Here is a 17796-nt window from a genome sequence, read left to right as displayed (position 1 = left end):
ACAATCATTCATAATGGCGAGATATAATTGTTAGAATATTGCTTCACACCATGGAATATAGTACATAAAAACTATCGAATTCCTCGAATAATTTATCATAATTTTCTTTTGTTAAGTGACAAATATTTAAAATAAAAACAACAATTTTCCTTATAAATAAATCTTTCATGTCATATAGTATTTCTCTAGCTCGTAAATAAAGATTCCATTTTAACTAACATAAATTTTAAAACTAAAAAAAGATGAAAGTGAAAAAAAATTAGTAGAATGTAATAAAATAAGTCAATTAATACATTAGATATTTTAAAATAGCAATATACTTAAAATATTCAATGGTGAAGACTAAGTAAGATTGTATATTTCACAATTCAAAAGATGGAAACATTGTGTTGTTCATTGTTCAATCAGAAAATGCATCATCATTCTATGTATACTTGCATGAAAACATTCTGTTTAATGAGTTAAGAATATGCAACTGTCCTTCCTGAACTAACTGCGCTGCCCCAAGCTTCATCATCGTTATTCCTCCTCTTCTTCTTTCCCCAGCACTCTCTCAAACTTAAACCACCCCTCCGACTGGCAAAGCCTCATCAGAAAAAACCAAGCCACCCCGGCTGCCGTCATCCCCGCGCTCACTATAAACACCGTCTTCTTCGCTATCACCATTATGTACACCAGAAACCCCGACGGCACCAAGCACATCACCACCAGCACCCACAGCGCAAACGGCACCTTATACGGCCGCTTCAGCTTCGGCATCTTCACCCTCAGATACAGAAACGCCCCGAATTCCAGAAGCATCCCCAAACTATACAAAAAATTCGCCGACGCCACAATATCCGTGTAGCTCATGAACGAAACCCCCACCGCTATCGCCGTCGACGCCACGATCCCCACCCACGGCGTGCCAAACCACTTCGATCTCACGCCGCACCACCTCGGCAGGAATCCTAATTCCGCCATTCCTAAAACCTGATACGCGCTGCTGCTCAGCTGTGCCTCGAACAGCCCGATCGCGGATAAAACCGCTCCGATCTCGATCCAGAGCTTCAGCCACTGGCCAGAGATCATCCTCGCCGCGTCCGCCATGAATCCGGTCTCCCAGAGGCTCTGGTCGGCTTCGATTGCGCCGGTGACGGCGACGAGAGGGATGATGTAGCCTAAACAAGTGAAAATCACCGCGCAGAATAACGCTAACGGGAAGGTTTTCCTCGGATTCTCGACCTCCCCTGCCATGGTGCTAACGTTATCCCAAAAATTGAGGTTCCAGAACAGAGTATTGAAGAACAAATTCCAATCCTTATCCACTCCTTTCTGCCCTAGGCTGATCCACCGCCGCGGCTGGATCTGCGGGATTGCGATTCCGGACATGATTAGAAACGGAGCGAGGGAGATTGCGCCTAATCCGACGGCGACATAGCCGACGATTGCTAGGCCGGTGTAGTTGAGAAAGGAGAGAATCGCGGTGGAGATCAAAATCGCGAGGGTTCTAGGTTTTCCAGATCCGAAAATGGGGAAAATCCGCTTTAAATAGTCGATGCAGAGGGCGGGGAAGGCGGCGATGTTGATGACGCCGCTGAGGAATTTCCAAGTGCCCATTAAGGAGCCGAAGAATGGGCCGAAGGCGCGGTCGGCCCAAATGACGAAGCCGCCGTTGCCGGGGAAGGCGGTGGAGAGCTCGGCCGTGATGAGGGCTTCGGGGATGCTCCAGATGAAGGGGAAGATGAGGAAGCCGAGGATGGCGAAGAGGGGGCCGGCGGCTTGCACGGCCGGCTCCTCGCCGTAGGGGCCGCCGGCGACTTCGAAGTAGATGAGGAAGATGAGGGGGATGAGGGTTAGCTTTTTTGACTTGGTTTTGGGGGCGGCGGCGGCGGCGGTTGTTGGGAGGTCGGTTGCGGTGGTGTGCGGCGGCGCCGCTAATGGTTGATTTGTCATGGGAATCTTGAGGATTTGGTGAAATTAAATGGGACTTTTATAATAGTAGGAGTAGTAGTAAACTGATATGGTGGGGAATGTGGATATATATAGATATATTATTGATATTAATTTAGAGAATTTTCACATGGTGAGTATCTATTTTTGCTAGATTCGGTAGTTCTATTTCTAATGTGGATGTACCTGTGAAAAAAAAGTCTATTAGGGTGTCTCCGGCGGCGCCCTTCCCACTCGCCCTTCCCATGCCATGTCAGCACTAGCCCCTCCCATTCCACTGCTACATCACTCGCCCTTCCCACTGCACTAGCCCTTCCCACTCGTCCTTCCCACAACTAAATTAAAATGCACGGAATTAAAATTCGACACAAATACAAACGGGAAATACGAATATTTCAATAAAAAAAAACATACATCATTCGGGAAAAAAATTACATAGTAGATAGAAAAAAAAAAAAAAAAAAAAAAAAAAAAAAAAAAAAACTTAAAATGTCGGACGTCCGAGTGGGACGGGCGACCTTCGCCACAGTGGCGCCCGTCCCACTCGCCCGTCGACGGGAGGGGCGAGCCCATCGCAGGGGCACTCGGGACGGGCGTGGGCGCCCTTCCCACCCACTATGGCGCCCGTCAGGTCGCCCGTCCCCGACGGGCGAACGGGAAGGGCGCCGTTGGAGACACCCTTAGAATGGTTGATTGTGGGATTTTTAAAGAGAGTTTAGAAATATAATGTCAAGATGAAAAATACTAGTAGTACGATTTTTCTTGAGCAAAAACCTGATTTGTTTTTAAAATGGAATTTTTGTTAGTTGGCAAATCACCAAATAAAATAAGAATAATACTGTATGTGGTAAAAGATTGCACATACGCAATTAATTATGATCTGTAAATGGAAAATGGCCACAAATGAGGTCATGTCGGAAAGGATTTTTTCCGAAAAAGTCGCTATAAAATATAAGTAGCACTCCATATTTGAGTTTGCACATTACTTTACTCATAATTTAAATTTAACGATTCACACATGTAACATGCTACTCGGTGTTGGTAAATGGATTGAGATTCTAGGAACTTTAGATATGACCGTTAACACAACTAAACAAGAGAAATTTATAATGTAATTTTGAGGGTTTGAGTCATAATTGAATTTTGAATTAGTGACTATAAGTTACTTAATACTAGTACTATTTCATATTTAAAGCATATTTACGATTGTTACTTATTTTGTATAAGTTAATATATGACAAATTAATCCTTTGAATCAGGGGCGTAGCCACATGGACCTTTGGTGGGGCATTTGCCCCTCCTCTAAAATTTGTACATGTACTAATATTTCTTCAAATTTGCATGTTTGTTGGAATTTCTTCTTAAATGCCCCTTCTCAATTATTCAATTTTTTGCTATACATAATTTTTTGCCCCTCCTCATTTTAATTCTTGGCTCCGCCCCTGCTTTGAATAATTGAATCATTTAGGAAAAGATTCAGTTTTCCAAAGTTATTACTACTACTGAACATATAGTATATAGATTAATATTTCCTGGTAATTTAAAATTGAAAATATTCACACATTTAATTTTGGTTATTTAATGAAGGAAAAATATTACAAAAATAAAAAGATAGCGCAAAAAATGCTTCATCGTTACGATTATATTATTTATAATGTAGTACTTAACATTTCAATAACAAAAATGTTTACTTTATTTTATTATTTTTCATATGTTAAGATAAATGGTTTTATTGTTATCGCATTGATAATTTATATACCTCACGTATATTTATTTTAGAAAGTTTACTGAAAAAAGGAAACAAACTACGGGAGGGCTATACAAAATAATTAAATAAAAATTTATTTGAATATATATGTTATAAAATTATTTTATTTTTAAATATAAAAATTAATTTGAATATATATAATGCTATCATACATTCATAGTCTAAATCAATGATTTTTTTTTTTTCCTATGATAGTGTTACAAACTATCCTAAATTATATCCTAAATATGATAGCCTAAATTACCTTAATTATGATAGTATAAATAAGGAAAATAATTATGACAGCCAAATTTTAGAGGGTAATAATGTTTTTCTATTAATACCGTTCAGGTTCAATATCTGATACAAGATTTGTACCTTGACCAAATTAGAAGTTAGTTATTTAGTAAAAATATACTACTAGGTTTTTCAGCGCGCTTCATGCGGGCCGGATACAAGACACGAACCATATAAAAATGTAACATTGCTACTAAACACACCGTTTAGACGGATAAATCTCATTATCTTACCGTAACATAGCCACCAAACAATGCCAACGAGATTTAACCTCTATCAATTTTTAAAATTTTTATCCTTTGTATGATATCATTGAATTTGTTTTTGATACGTTGTGTAAATTATTATGCAAAATTCCTTACTATTACAAAAAAAATTATATTTATGAACAAATAGATCTTGCTAAATAACTTTATGGAGCAGCCTGTCTCCATTTGCAAATATACTTAAATACTACTCCACTTACTATAACTTTTATGGTTAATCATTATGTTTTGAATCATAAGACAATAATTTCCACTCCAAATTATATAGTACTAGTATAAAAGTGATCGATTGATTAATTTATTAGACAAAATGGGGATAATTACAAGAGTGTAAACACAATGAAATATGCGCGCTAAATCCAAAAGAATAAAGAAGAGGCAATGAAAACGAGTAATTTAACTCTATTTAATAAAAGTGATTATTCGCAACATTACCTTTTTCTCAGTGCAGATGATAATAATGGTGGATAAATAAATAAATGAATGAATATATACTACTCCCTTAACATAAGTAATGGTCTGTAATTATTTGCTCGTATGAGAAACGCTCTTATTTGCGAGTACAAGATGATTTTGATACACATTTGTTTAAATTTTTATGAAAGATTTTATAATTGAGATGGCCAACTATGAAAAATGAACACATGATAATCAAGACTAATGCAATAAAAGGTCATAATTAAATTAAAAGATGCGTTTGCCGGGAGTCGAACCCGGGTCTATTGCTTGGAAGGCAATTATCCTAACCGTTGGACTACAAACGCTAGTTGAGACATCCTGCAAAATAACATATGTTATTTATATGAGATATTGAGAATGATATGAAAAAAAAAAATTCACATCACTTAAACATGAGCTCAATAAATATGGTTGATAATTTATGATTGAAAAGTAGAATTCGGTGAAACGAGAATTTGCTTCTTCGAGTTATTAAGATGACTTATTTTGTGTGATTGAAAAAATATTGAGTAATTGGAAGATTGAAGGATAATAGTAATTTATAATCTTTCTCCAATAAATTCAAAATTAATCAATAGTTTGAAACTACATTGATCATACCTTGCTGTATTTACTAGACCATACTTAAATGAGTAAATCATACTACCAAGGGTTGTGAATTCAGTCATCGATTAGTCAGTTACCCGATGACCAAACTGAAAAATTCGGTTCTCAGTTAACCGAGAACTGTCCATTTTGGTTATCGTGTCAATTTCGGTTTCAATCTTCAGGTATCGATTGGTTATCGGTTAGAACTAATAACCGATCGGTGTGGCCGAAGAACCGATTAAATATTACCATATTATTATTATTATTATTATTATTATTATTATTATTATTATTCTTTTATTTTTTTTTTATTTTTTTTTAAAACTTAGAGTTCAAGAGAGAACAGAAATAGAGTCCTAATTTCTTCACACCCATGTGGCGAAGCGAAGTCAAACCAGAGTTCAAGCCACTGGATACAAAATTTCTTCACACCCACGCGGCACCACCCAACACCCAACTTCGTCTGCTCACGCCCACGTGGCGCCACCCACAGAGACACACCCATGAGTCCACGCTCGCCGCTCTTAGTCGGTGCTCCTTCAAGCCCGGTCAGTAGCAATTTTGGATATTTAGTTAGTTTGTGCGAAGTTTTGTGAGAAATTTTGTGTTTGTTATGTTTTGACTTTGAAAATGCGCATGTTTAAATTGATTATGGGACTGTGGGATTATATAGTTTGCATTATTGAAACATTGTGAATCATACTACCATATAGTTGAAGTTTACATGCACTAGCATATTTGACTTGTGAAATGATTTGACAAAAGAGATGAGGGAAAGAAATTGGTGGAATAAGGAATTGAATCAGAAACACACCCTTGTTAGAGCATCCACAATGGTAATAGGCCAGTCACTTTCTCTCCCTGCCACGTCAGCAGCACTAAAAATCCACCTGCCACATCAGATTTAGGTCAACCATAGGCCAGCCGCAATAATAATAATTCAAAAACAACTACATTTTACGGAATAAAATTTACGATTAAATTACAGAATTAAATTTACGAGACATATACGGGAAAATTCATTCATTTCATTAAAAAAAAGGTAGATAGTTTTAAAAAAAATACATGATTTTTTTTTTAAAAAAAGGGCTTCCACACACGAGCTCCGCCACTCTCTACTCCTCGTCGTTGCCGCCGCCATCCTCGCCGCCGCCACCCGGGGTATCTGAGCCCGCGTCTGAACCCCCCACCAGTGCCCTCGAGGCATCCAAATCCACCCGCATGTTCTCAAGCATCGAGTAGAGGAACATCTTCTCCGTGGGGTCGGTTGCGGCCTTCCACTCTTGGAAGACCTCGAACATACGTTCCTCCGTCTTCACACGCGAGAATAACGTGTACGCGCGTGGGGGTGGGGGGGCCGAGATGACCTCATGGGGCGATAGGGGGGATCCTCCCCTCGCTGCCCGTTGCGCCCGCTTTTGGCCAACCGGGCGAGGGCGACGAGCAACAGATCGAGGGGACGGAAACTCCTCAGCATCCGGGGGGAGGTCGTGGGATCCGCCGCTGCTGCCGCTGTAGTCGCCGGAATAGTTCAGCCTCTGCTTCTTCGGCCACCCAGCGTCGCACCCTGCCCGGAACTTCTCGGAGTCCTTCAGCAACACATAGCATTCCCAGAAGAGGAACTCCTTATACTTCCCCGGCAAGGGGAACTGACTCTCTGCTATCCTCCGGGCGTCCTCCTCATTCTGCCCACTAGTCAGCTGGCGGAGGGCGTTGGCGTACAACCCCGAAAAACGGCCGACCGCGGCCCTAATGCGCTCCCACCCCTTCCGGCACTCCTCCCCGCTGAAGTCCTTCCCGTGCGGGCAGTTCCTCCTTTAGGCAGCTCTAATCTTCGCCCACATGTTGACGACCCGCTGGTTGTTCGCAACCAGCGGATCGTCGCACACCGTCGGCGTGACAACCACGCCTTGGCCACCCCGGCGTACTCATCCTCCGTCCACTTCCTCCGGGTAGGGGTGTCGTCAACAGCGGGCTGCGATGACTCGCCGACCGCCTTGGCCTTCCCCTTCGTCTTCTTCTTCTTCGCCGCGGCCCGTCCCGCTGGAACGGGAGTGTCCGGATCCCCGAGATCGATCCCCATCTCATGCAATGACAAAAGGTCATCGCCAGTGAACTGCGTCTCCACTCGGGTTGACGTGTGAGACGAAGCCGTCAAAAAATCAAGAGAGGGACGATAGACCGTGTCCCCCCCGGTGGCCCCTGCATCCCGGGATGCATACCGTGCTGCATTTCTCCCTGCCACATCATCCCCATCATCTGTTGCATCATCTGCTGCTGCATATGGGGCATACCTCCCCACCCCCGCGCTGACTGTCTGCCGCTCCCCTGCCCCCCGCCCGGCATCCCCCACGGCATACAGTGGCGGAGCCAGGATTTTAGTCCTGGGGGGCCCAAATTAATATATTAAAATTTTTGTAGTGTTTCTTTGTCAACGACGCGGAAATGACCCTGACATAAGTAGTAGAGTATTGCGCGCTAGAGATAGACAATGAGATAAATAATTAGAGGATGAGTAATAGAAAATTTAGAGATACTGTAAAAACGTCGACCATCGAAAAAAGTTAAAGAATAATATTTTTATAATAAAGATCATAGTACTATTGAAACTGGTTTTACCAATAATATATAGTAGTATAGTACTTATATATTTACAAAATTATAGAATTACTTTCTTCTATTCTATATTGTATATAATTATAAATAAAATTATTTATACAAAATTAATAGCTAATAAGTTTATACAAGATAAATTATTATGAAAAATTGTTTACAGCATAAAATAAATTTATAAGATTATACTCCCTCCGTCCCAAGATAAGTGACTTGTATTCCTTTTTGGAGTGTCCCACTATAAGTGACCTATTTCCATTTTTAGCAAAAAGTCATATCTCTTACTTTATTCTCCACCTACTTTATTCTCTCTTCTCTCCTCTACTTTTCCTCTCTCATACTTTACTCTCTCCACTTTAACTTATTTAAATATCATTCCTTAAATCCCGTGCCCAAAAAAAGTAGGTCACTTATCTTGGGACGGAGGGAGTATAAAATTGGTAGAGAAATTAAAGTCCAAAAGCGGCATAAAAAAATAAGATTATATTAAATTGGTAGGGAAATTAAAGTCCAAAAAGAGGCATAAAAAATACTCAAAATCATATTGCTAGAAGGAAGGATCGAACCCTGCCCATTTCAATTAGTGACAAGTTTTCAAGCCAACTACACCAATTCGTCATTTTTAATTTTTGCGTACATATAGCATATATAGCGATAACTGAAATGGCTGGGGGGCCCAAGGGCCCCCCTGGCCCCACCGTGGCTCCGCCAGTGACGGCATACCCCCCTGGTTCCCCCCTGCATCCCCCCCGGCGCTCCAGCCATCATCCCCATCAATTGCCCCCAAGTGACGTTAAACCCTGGGCCCATCTGGCCTCATTCAGATCCCACGGATACCGTGGGCGTATGAGAGCCGCTCGTCGCCGGACTAGACTCGTTGTTGTTGTCCATCGCTCAATGATGCTCTTGTACAGAAAGTTAGAGAGAGAGAAAACTCGTTAAAACAAGTGGTGCAAATGAAAATGAAACTAAAATCGCGTATATATAGGTTTAAAAAAAAAATGAAAATAGGCGTTGGCCGATCGCTGGTCGATCGGCACGCCATAATGGCGGCCAGCGCATCGGCCAGCGCCCCTGAATCGGCTAGCCCACGCCGATTCTCTGGCCGATTCGCCGCTGGCCGACTGCAATGGTTCGGCTAGCCGATCGGCTAGCGACGCGAATCGGCTAGCCGGCATTGTGGATGCTCTTACTAAATGGACTGCACTTTAGTTGCTACAGTAAGTTTTAATTTTGACGGTAGAATTCCCCCATTTCTATCATGATTTACAAACAAAGTCAATATACTGTTTGTAACTGATATTAGTTCCCTAATTTGAAGGGATTAATCATCCTTCCATTTTAGCGCTAACGTCCCTGAAGGCCTAAACTATATCCTATATCTAAAAATTAATTGCTAGTCAACTATAGTCATTTAATCTCACACCACACGATATTAAATAAATCTAAAATCCTTACTCGACTTGAAGAAAGCAGTAAAATATGCTTACTTAACAACCGCAAATTGTTAGTCAAAAATGAACTCTAAGGAATCTCTCTCTCTCTCTCTCTCTCTTCTTTTTTGTTGCTTTTTCAGAAATTCATGTGCTATAATTAAAAATGAAATGAGAGAAACGTATAGAGATAGAGAGCCCCTAATAAATAATGGTGGAATCGGGTATTAAGCAGAAACGCAAATTTCCAAGACTATAAATACATTACAAGAAATTTTAGAGAATATCTATAGACCATTTTAGAGAGAGAGAGCGGAAATTCAACAGAGCATCGCACAAGATTTTTTACGCACCAGCGCCTCCGATCGCACATCCTCTGCCCCAAATTAGGGTTTCTTTATCATCTACCTTTAATCATATCGTATGTGCACCAACTCTCTCCGTTTATCTTTCTCTCATTACTGCGTTGCTGTCCAACTAATTCTGTGGAATTTTTACAAAATAATGCTGTTTTGGAATTATGTTTTTGTGTGGTTGTTGTTGCATTTCTGTTAATTTTTTGCTCGATTCTGGCATATGCGTGTTCTTAGGGATGAATTTTGCTTCAGAATTGGGGCTGTTTGTGTATTTTTTTATGTTTATGAGATTGGTGATGTTTTTATTGCTATTAGGATTTTGAATTGGAGTTGAGAGATTTTTTTTCTTCATTTGTGGTATAATATCAGTGTGTGATGATGACGATTTTTTTTTTTTTTGTTGTGTTGCATGTGCAGCGTTGAAAAATATCTCTGCCTGGATAAACCGTTGTGGCGTTGGAGGTATTTTTTGACAGGGGAGAGGAATTGTGTGATTTTGCGTGCTTTTGAGTATGCCTGCTACATGGTCTGAATCTGTTGAGAAGGCTCCCACCGGTGGTGGTGTAGGGGCTGCTTCTCATGCTTCTAGAAGTACTTATGTTCCCCCGCATCTTAGGAATAGGCCACCTTCAGCCTCTGCAGACCCTCCTCCCTCAGCTACAGTTTCCTATGCAGGGACTCTGGCGGGAAATGAATCCCAGGGACAAGGAGGTCCAGCTGTAGGTGGATTTCAGTCGTATGGCTCTAGAAATGATTTAAGTGGAGGTGGTCTCAGTCGGGGTGGTGGTGGAGGTGGTAGTGGTTGGAACAATAGAAATGGTGGCTGGGATCGTGGGAGGGAAAGAGAGGCTAATCCTTTTCAAAATGATGGAGTTCCAGAACCAGAATTTGCAGCACAGGAAAATTCAGGGATCAATTTTGATGCCTACGAGGATATTCCGGTGGAGACAAGTGGGAAAGATGTTCCGCCTCCTGTGAATACGTTTGCCGAGATTGATTTGGGTGATGCTTTAAATATGAATATTAAGAGATGCAAGTATGTGAAACCTACACCTGTGCAGCGGCATGCCATACCAATATCACTCACAGGGCGGGATTTGATGGCTTGCGCTCAAACTGGTTCGGGAAAGACTGCAGCATTTTGTTTCCCAATAATTAGTGGAATCTTGAAAAGTGGCCAATCTGCTCAAAGACAACCACGTATGCCACGCATGGCATTTCCGCTTGCTCTCATTCTTTCTCCAACTAGGGAGCTTTCCATTCAGGTTTGTTCATAGAATGCTGTTTTTATATATTCTTTGCTTCTTTCGTTGAAAAAGAATCTGATAGTGGATCTTTCTGTGCAGATTCATGAAGAAGCTAGGAAATTTTCTTATCAAACTGGTGTCAAGGTTGTTGTTGCTTATGGTGGTGCACCAATCAATCAACAGGTACCGTATTTTTTTTGTCATCTCGTCATTGGTTGCATCCCCACTTCTATAGAGTAGTCTGATTATGAAGCTATGCCCCTACTTGTTTTATAGCCTCATGTACGTAGTATGTCACACTATTTACTGCTTCATTTCTGATTTCGTTGTTGATGATTTCTTGGCAGCTTCGAGAACTGGAAAGAGGTGTGGACATACTTGTTGCAACTCCCGGACGTTTAGTTGATTTGTTGGAAAGAGCTAGAGTCTCGTTACAAAATATTAGGTACTTGGCCCTGGATGAAGCAGATAGAATGTTGGACATGGGTTTCGAACCTCAAATAAGGAGAATTGTGCAACAGATGGACATGCCTCCACCTGGTGTAAGACAGACATTGCTATTTAGCGCCACATTTCCTAAGGAGATTCAGGTCTGTTTTCTATACCAATGACATTGTGTCACCATACTCCAAAAAGTGGAATTTAGTTGGGTTTTTTGCCCCTCAAGTTTTGACTAGTTGAAGAGATCTTTCCTAACAATTGGCTAGGCCATAAATATATACTCCCTCCGTCCGCTGTTAGGAGTCCCATTTATGGGCGGCGTGGGTTTTAAGAAATTTTGAGAAAAATGGGTGGATAAAAGTTAGTGGAACAGAGGTCCCACTTGTATATATTAGTTTTAAATGAAATGGGAGTGGAATGAGTTAGTGGAATGTGGGACCCTATTACCATTTATGGTAAAAATGAACCGGGACTCCTGTTCGCGGACGGACTAAATGGAAAAACGGGACTCCTATTCGCGGACAGAGGGATATTTCTCAACTTTGTTGTTAGTTACAAGCTGCCATCAATTATTGCATATGTGATATTATGGAAATCTCTCTTAACATGCAGAGACTAGCTGCAGATTTTCTTTCGAATTACATATTTCTGGCTGTTGGAAGAGTTGGTTCTAGCACAGAATTGATCCTCCAAAGAATTGAATATGTGCTTGAGACTGACAAAAGAAGCCACCTGATGGACCTTCTCCATGCACAAAGAGCAAATGGTGTTCAGGCCAAGGTAAATTTTTTTGCCACCGTTGTGTAAGGTGGATACTTGTGCTTCTAATTCACTTGCCCCCCGACCAAGCTCCCAGCTCCCACACCTGGTTTTTCTAGTTTTATTCTTGTTTGTGCATTTTACCTTATTTTGGGGGTGGGGACCATGGAGTGGAGTGGAGTGGAGTGTGTGGGAGGGTGACATGTAAAGAGCACTGGTGACTTAGAAGCCAAATGAGATGTAATATAAGTGTTAAAGATCTTTTAGTTTTTGGCAGGGTCCCCATTCTCTGAAGCATAATTAAATACTCCGTATGTAAAAAGATTTAAAAGGAAAAAATGTGGCTGTTCTGTCTGCAGATTTATGTTTAGAATACAAATATATTTTTGAACTTGACAAAAAGTAATCAAGCTTAGTTGTTGGAGAAATTATGCCCCACAGTATCTATATTTTGTTTTATCCATATTTCCTCACTTGGATCAACTTCCACGCTATTTGTATTCTATTTAGTTTGCTAATCCAGATTTTTCTATGTGATTTGCAGCAATCTCTAACATTGGTTTTTGTTGAGACAAAGAAGGGAGCTGATTCTCTTGAACACTGGCTTTGCATTAATGGCTTTCCTGCCACCTCCATTCATGGTGACCGGACACAACAGGTCTTACAATTTGTCTATTTGCCTAGGACTAGATCTTATCTGTCATCTTATAACAAAATGGAAACAGCATGGCTCTATTAAATTTTTGAGTAGTTTTACCCTGATTATAACTGGTTTAAAAGAATTTGTAGATATTCTTGTATTTCTATTTTACCTGGGTTTGATTATTTCAACTTACTTGTTTCTATAATCTTCCTCTTTCTTCCAATTTAATGTGTTTCATGTGCCGGTAAATATGATGCTTTGACTTTGTACATAATATCCCTTGAAAATGGAAATTCTGTGCTCTGATTCTATGATATTAAAGCAAGCACTTTGTTTCTGGCTGCAGGAGAGAGAGTATGCTTTAAGATCTTTCAAAAGTGGCAAAACTCCAATTCTGGTTGCAACTGATGTGGCAGCTCGTGGCCTTGACATCCCTCATGTTGCACATGTCATCAACTTCGATCTTCCTAATGATATTGATGACTATGTCCACCGTATAGGACGTACTGGGCGTGCTGGTAAAACAGGACTGGCTACTGCGTTTTTCAATGATAGCAATGCTTCATTAGCGAAGTCATTGGCTGATTTAATGCAAGAATCAAATCAAGAGGTTCCTGCTTGGCTGACACGCTTTGCAGCTCGATCTGGCTTTGGTGGTGGTAGGAACCGCCGAGGGCAAGGTGGTGGAGGGAGATTTGGTGGTCGTGATTTCCGCAAAGATTCCTCCTACAATAGAGGTGGAATGGACATGTATGGCGGTGGAAGTAACATGAACAGTGGTTACAACCAATCTGGTGGATATGGTGGAGGCTATGGTTCTGCTGTGACTAGCGCCTGGGACTAATCACATTCGATGCTCTCAACCTGGTGAGTGCATAAATGCACTTGAGACTATTAGCAAATCATCTCACTTCCTCATATTCTGAAACTCATCGTTTTCTATAGGAACCCTTCTGCTCCATCATCGGCTGTGGTGTGCCATATACAATCTGGGATGCGGGGCTTATGCTACACAATACTCTACTGCTGGTACTTGCGTTTACCCTTCCGATACTCAATACTGACAGGCATATTCTTTTTCAGCCTGACCTTTCCGCAGATGCGATTCAGTGATGAAAATTCTCAAAACATTGATGCTGTTGTATTATTCTAGGATTAGGATCTATGTTTCTCGAGCGACCTACCAACTCATTTTATTTACTGTCTCACTTGTAGCTACGCTTGGCTTATTGTAAATATGCCTTTGACTGCCTTTCATCGAGTTTTTACCTTGTTTTTTCTGTTGTTTTCATGCAGTTTTAATACTGATTCATGTATGTGGTGTGTGTGAGAGAGATTAAGGCATTGATTATATTGGCTTTGTGATAATAGTACTTGCCAAAGTACAAAAATAAACTTTAAAAGGACAAAATAATCAAAAAAATAGTGCAAAAGGTCTTCAACAATATCAAAATTCAAAGATGATAGATATTTTTAAAAAATGGGAGCCACAACATATTTTGGTAAAGTTTTAGAACAAAATTTTTAAAGCTACCGAATTATAGTTTTCATTAAAATAGGAAAAAACTATATTCAACGCAACGAAGTTAAGAAATTATCATACACAGTTATAACAAGATAGAGAAATGCTAGAATTGCCTGATGCTTGATGAGAAGTGCACACACCAATAAGACTTAAAAATTGAACGAATCTGAATCTCTTTTAAGTTGCAAAACCCGTTGCATAATTATTGTCATATTACACTCACAAGATTCATATTATTATCATCACAAATTAAAAACAAATAAATGATGCTATAGCACTGGTAGTAGTAATTGAAAGCGAACTTGTGTCTTGTGTCCTCGCTCATGCCTGGCCTTGCTTCCTTCGAGCCCGAGTTTCCCTCGTACGCTTAAAGGTCTCTTCGCACTCGAATTTAAGCCGCTGCCTGAAATTCCTTATGAAATCATCAGCTTTCTTGTTCACATCCTCCACGGCAGACTGCCTTCGTGATGTCTTCTTCTTGTAATCTGCCTTACTCTCAGAATTATCTATGTTTATACGTCTACCCTTGGAACCGTCTCCTCGATGATGCTCCATCTATGGTGTTCCTGTCTATTTTCTTGGTTTCTGCTGTGAGAGCAAGTTCTTACATATATAGATAAACAGAGGAGAGAAAATAGTGTAAATTTAGTTATCACACATTTTCCTGTGATGGGAAGCAAAGAAAGAAAGTTGAGTCGAGTATAAGGAAAACTGATGCAGATGAGTACAAGGCAATTCTGGTAGGTGAGTTCCAGGAAAAAAAAGCTCTCTCAAGACAAAATAACGTAGCGAAGGCTGAAGAATAGCAGTGGATGAAGAAGAGAAATTCATTGCCTAGTTATTCTTCAAGTCAGCATATACACTTGAACAATCTCGAATTTTATTACAGCATAACAATGCAAAGTGGGATACACAGACAGAAAGAGGAAAATGCACACAACTAATAGTGGTTCAATCTTAGTCCAAGAGAGAGTATCTGTCCGCAATGAGTCCTGCACAATTAAGCGTTCACAATGGTGAGTCCAACACTACTCGTGTGTCTTCATTTTAAGAGTGTAGGCAAATGGGTATTAGGAGCAAAATGGGAAAGAAAAATACACAAATGGTTTTATCTACATTGTTATATACAGTACATAATTGGAGAGTGTAGATAGGCAATAAACAATGCAGTCATAACATTTTTGAACACAAGCAACTCCTGTCAACATTTTCTACTTGTATTTGCACACTGCATTGGATGTAGCATCGAATTTACCTATGAAAAACCATTAGATACAAAGATACATGCATAGTTGACTGTGATCCCCCTAATACGAGTTTTTGCAGAAGAAGTTCATATACCAAATCGAGGCTTCTCTTAATCAACCTTCACCTGTGGCACACACCTTAGTACCCAATCCAGAGTTCACCGTTCTCAGCCAAAGTCCCACGCATTTCACATAACTTGAAATATTCTCACCCCATTTGACTTTAGCATAATATTCAAATCCAGGGGCAAAATTATGTATGGCCTATGACCAGGGTTTGGAAATAACCGAACCAATTTAGCCAGTAACCGAATCAAATAGCAACCCTGATAGATAACCGGAGCTCAATCAATTAAGAAATTGGTAGTTAACTATATAATCGGTCGGTCATAACCGACCAGCTATTAAGTTAATCAATTTCTTAATCGGTCCAGTTCCATTTATCTAGTGGCAAGATTTTGACTTATAACAAAGCATTCACCACTGTGAAAAACTAGACTACTTTGATCTAAATTCGGCCATGGTTCAACCGTATTTACCTAGCAACTAGTAAAAAATCTAATACCATGACTAATTTTGGGACCCTATATTAGTCAAGAAACCAAAATTACCAGCAACAACACATTTAGAAAATGAAATTGCAGCAGTTTCTAAGGTTAGTTAGATTTCTTGAATGCAATCAACTTTTACTTATATCAGCTAATTGTTCTCACTTTCTTAATTTTCAACTACAGTTAATCAAGTCCTTAAACCAGTCAATTAGGACTCAATTTGATAATTTTCTAGTGAGAAATAATAATAGAATTAAAATATCCAACAAACACAGCTGAAAATCAGGAAAATAAGAACAATGCTAAACCAGTCAATTAGAACTCAATTTGATAGTGAGAGATAATAAGAAAACTAAAATCCAACAAACTCAGCTGAAAATCAGGAAAATAAGAACAATGCCTATGAAAATTGAAAACTAACATTCTCAACGAAATTCACACTCATCAAGCAATCGAAACAACAAATTTCAGTCAACGAAACAGATCAATTAAGGTCAAGATTAAAAAATCGAAACAGTTCACGAGCAAGAAAACACCAAATTCACCTCAAATCGAAGCTGCCATCGAAAATGCATCGCGCAGCCCTGTCGATTTGCAGCTAGGAACGTCCTTAAAATCCGCAGCAGGCAGCTTCTTGGACAGAGCTCCGACGTAAAATTTGACCATATCGTTTTCCTGGTCGACTTCCATGCCGGTGACGGATACCCAGAGGAAGAATTTCTTGGCCATGATGCCTGAAACTCCACTGACTTTGCCGTATCCGAGTTTCCCCTTGATGATCGTGTCGTAGAAGACGAGCTGATCGTCGAATTTGACATAGCAAGGGTTTGCGCTGAGCTCGATCGTGAAGGAGCTGTTGGTGTTTGAGAGAGAATAGGACTTGATCTCCCGTGGAATTATGCCCTTGGGGAGATTGAAGTGAGGGAGGAGGTCGTGGACGTCGGCCGTGGAGAGAGACAGAGAGGCTGAAGCGAGGAAGATGAGAGAGAAAAATGCTATGGTGAAGTGAGAGAAAGCCATGGATTAAGAGAAGAGTAGAGAGGAGAGAGCTGGTTGAATATAACAGATTTATGATAAGTTTATTATTTTATGGTAAATAATATACGAGAAGATATCCAATCATGTTGCATTAGGCGTAGGGATGTGGACGTACGCCGTAACCCGTGGGCCGGCCCGAATAGCCCTCCAAATCTACAGGATTAGGGTTGAAAATTTTTTGTCCGATAAAATTACAGTCCGCACCCGATTAGCGCGTAACCCGTTAGGGCCAGACTCGAAAATTCGATGGACTGGCCCGAAAACCCGATAAAATTTCTATCGTTCTATTTGTTTGACTCTAAGTCGACACTTCATTGGTTATTTTATATTATAGATTACTAAAAAACAACTTCAATTTTATATATTAAATATATAAATTATATATTAAATTTTTATTAACATAATAATAGATATATAAATTAGAAACTTCAAATTCACTAAAAAAAAAAAAATATTTAAATTTATGAAACATGCTTTAAAATTTCTTGATGTTTATATTTTATTTTGCATAAATCTCAAATATTAGTATATGATCGTGTTTATGTTTGAGTTTAAGCATATAACTCAAATATATCATAATTATATATTTTACATTTTATAAATATAACTAATTTTCACCATTATTTATTGGATTGATCGTATGTTAATTTTATC

The 17796-nt window shown here is 39.9% G+C and overlaps 3 protein-coding genes and 1 non-coding gene across 4 annotated transcripts; 1 reads left to right on the top strand and 3 right to left on the bottom strand.

Annotated features, from left to right (window-relative positions):
* Window positions 1–336: 336 nt before the first annotated feature.
* Window positions 337–2002, bottom strand: PUT4 (Amino acid permease family protein). Its single transcript, XM_048103437.2, has one exon. It carries the CDS (start codon window positions 1933–1935, stop codon window positions 520–522), a length of 1416 nt encoding a protein of 471 aa, XP_047959394.1. The 5' UTR covers window positions 1936–2002; the 3' UTR covers window positions 337–519.
* A 2932-nt stretch (window positions 2003–4934) lies between these two features.
* On the bottom strand, window positions 4935–5006 carry TRNAG-UCC (transfer RNA glycine (anticodon UCC)). The gene has a single exon. It is a non-coding gene; the product is annotated as a tRNA-Gly (tRNA).
* Window positions 5007–9496: 4490 nt separating this feature from the next.
* On the top strand, window positions 9497–14033 carry LOC125200834 (DEAD-box ATP-dependent RNA helicase 37-like). Its single transcript, XM_048098629.2, has 8 exons — window positions 9497–9756; window positions 10109–10956; window positions 11038–11121; window positions 11286–11528; window positions 11992–12159; window positions 12683–12796; window positions 13128–13648; window positions 13727–14033. Exons 2-7 carry the CDS (start codon window positions 10204–10206, stop codon window positions 13623–13625), a joined length of 1860 nt encoding a protein of 619 aa, XP_047954586.1. The 5' UTR covers window positions 9497–9756; window positions 10109–10203; the 3' UTR covers window positions 13626–13648; window positions 13727–14033.
* Window positions 14034–15115: 1082 nt separating this feature from the next.
* Window positions 15116–17173, bottom strand: LOC125202362 (DUF538 family protein, putative (Protein of unknown function, DUF538)). Its single transcript, XM_048100744.2, has 2 exons — window positions 16650–17173; window positions 15116–15298 (listed from the first exon to the last, which is right to left on the bottom strand). Exon 1 carries the CDS (start codon window positions 17122–17124, stop codon window positions 16651–16653), a length of 474 nt encoding a protein of 157 aa, XP_047956701.1. The 5' UTR covers window positions 17125–17173; the 3' UTR covers window positions 15116–15298; window position 16650.
* Window positions 17174–17796: the final 623 nt, after the last annotated feature.

This window comes from Salvia hispanica, chromosome 2 (assembly GCF_029641045.1).
Source record: "Salvia hispanica isolate PSC_SH4W2 chromosome 2, Shi_PSC_v1, whole genome shotgun sequence".
Taxonomy (NCBI): domain Eukaryota; kingdom Viridiplantae; phylum Streptophyta; class Magnoliopsida; order Lamiales; family Lamiaceae; genus Salvia; species Salvia hispanica.
This window is presented reverse-complemented; position numbering and strand designations above follow the sequence as displayed.

Bases quoted from the DNA above. Each gene is read 5' to 3' on its own strand.
- LOC125200834 (XM_048098629.2), top strand. From the start codon at position 10,204: ATGCCTGCTACATGGTCTGAATCTGTTGAGAAGGCTCCCACCGGTGGT. The intron at 12,160-12,682 runs GTAAATTTTTTT...TGTGATTTGCAG, and splicing joins CAAATGGTGTTCAGGCCAAG to CAATCTCTAACATTGGTTTT. The intron at 12,797-13,127 runs GTCTTACAATTT...TTCTGGCTGCAG, and splicing joins ATGGTGACCGGACACAACAG to GAGAGAGAGTATGCTTTAAG.
- PUT4 (XM_048103437.2), bottom strand. From the start codon at position 1,935: ATGACAAATCAACCATTAGCGGCGCCGCCGCACACCACCGCAACCGAC.
- LOC125202362 (XM_048100744.2), bottom strand. From the start codon at position 17,124: ATGGCTTTCTCTCACTTCACCATAGCATTTTTCTCTCTCATCTTCCTC.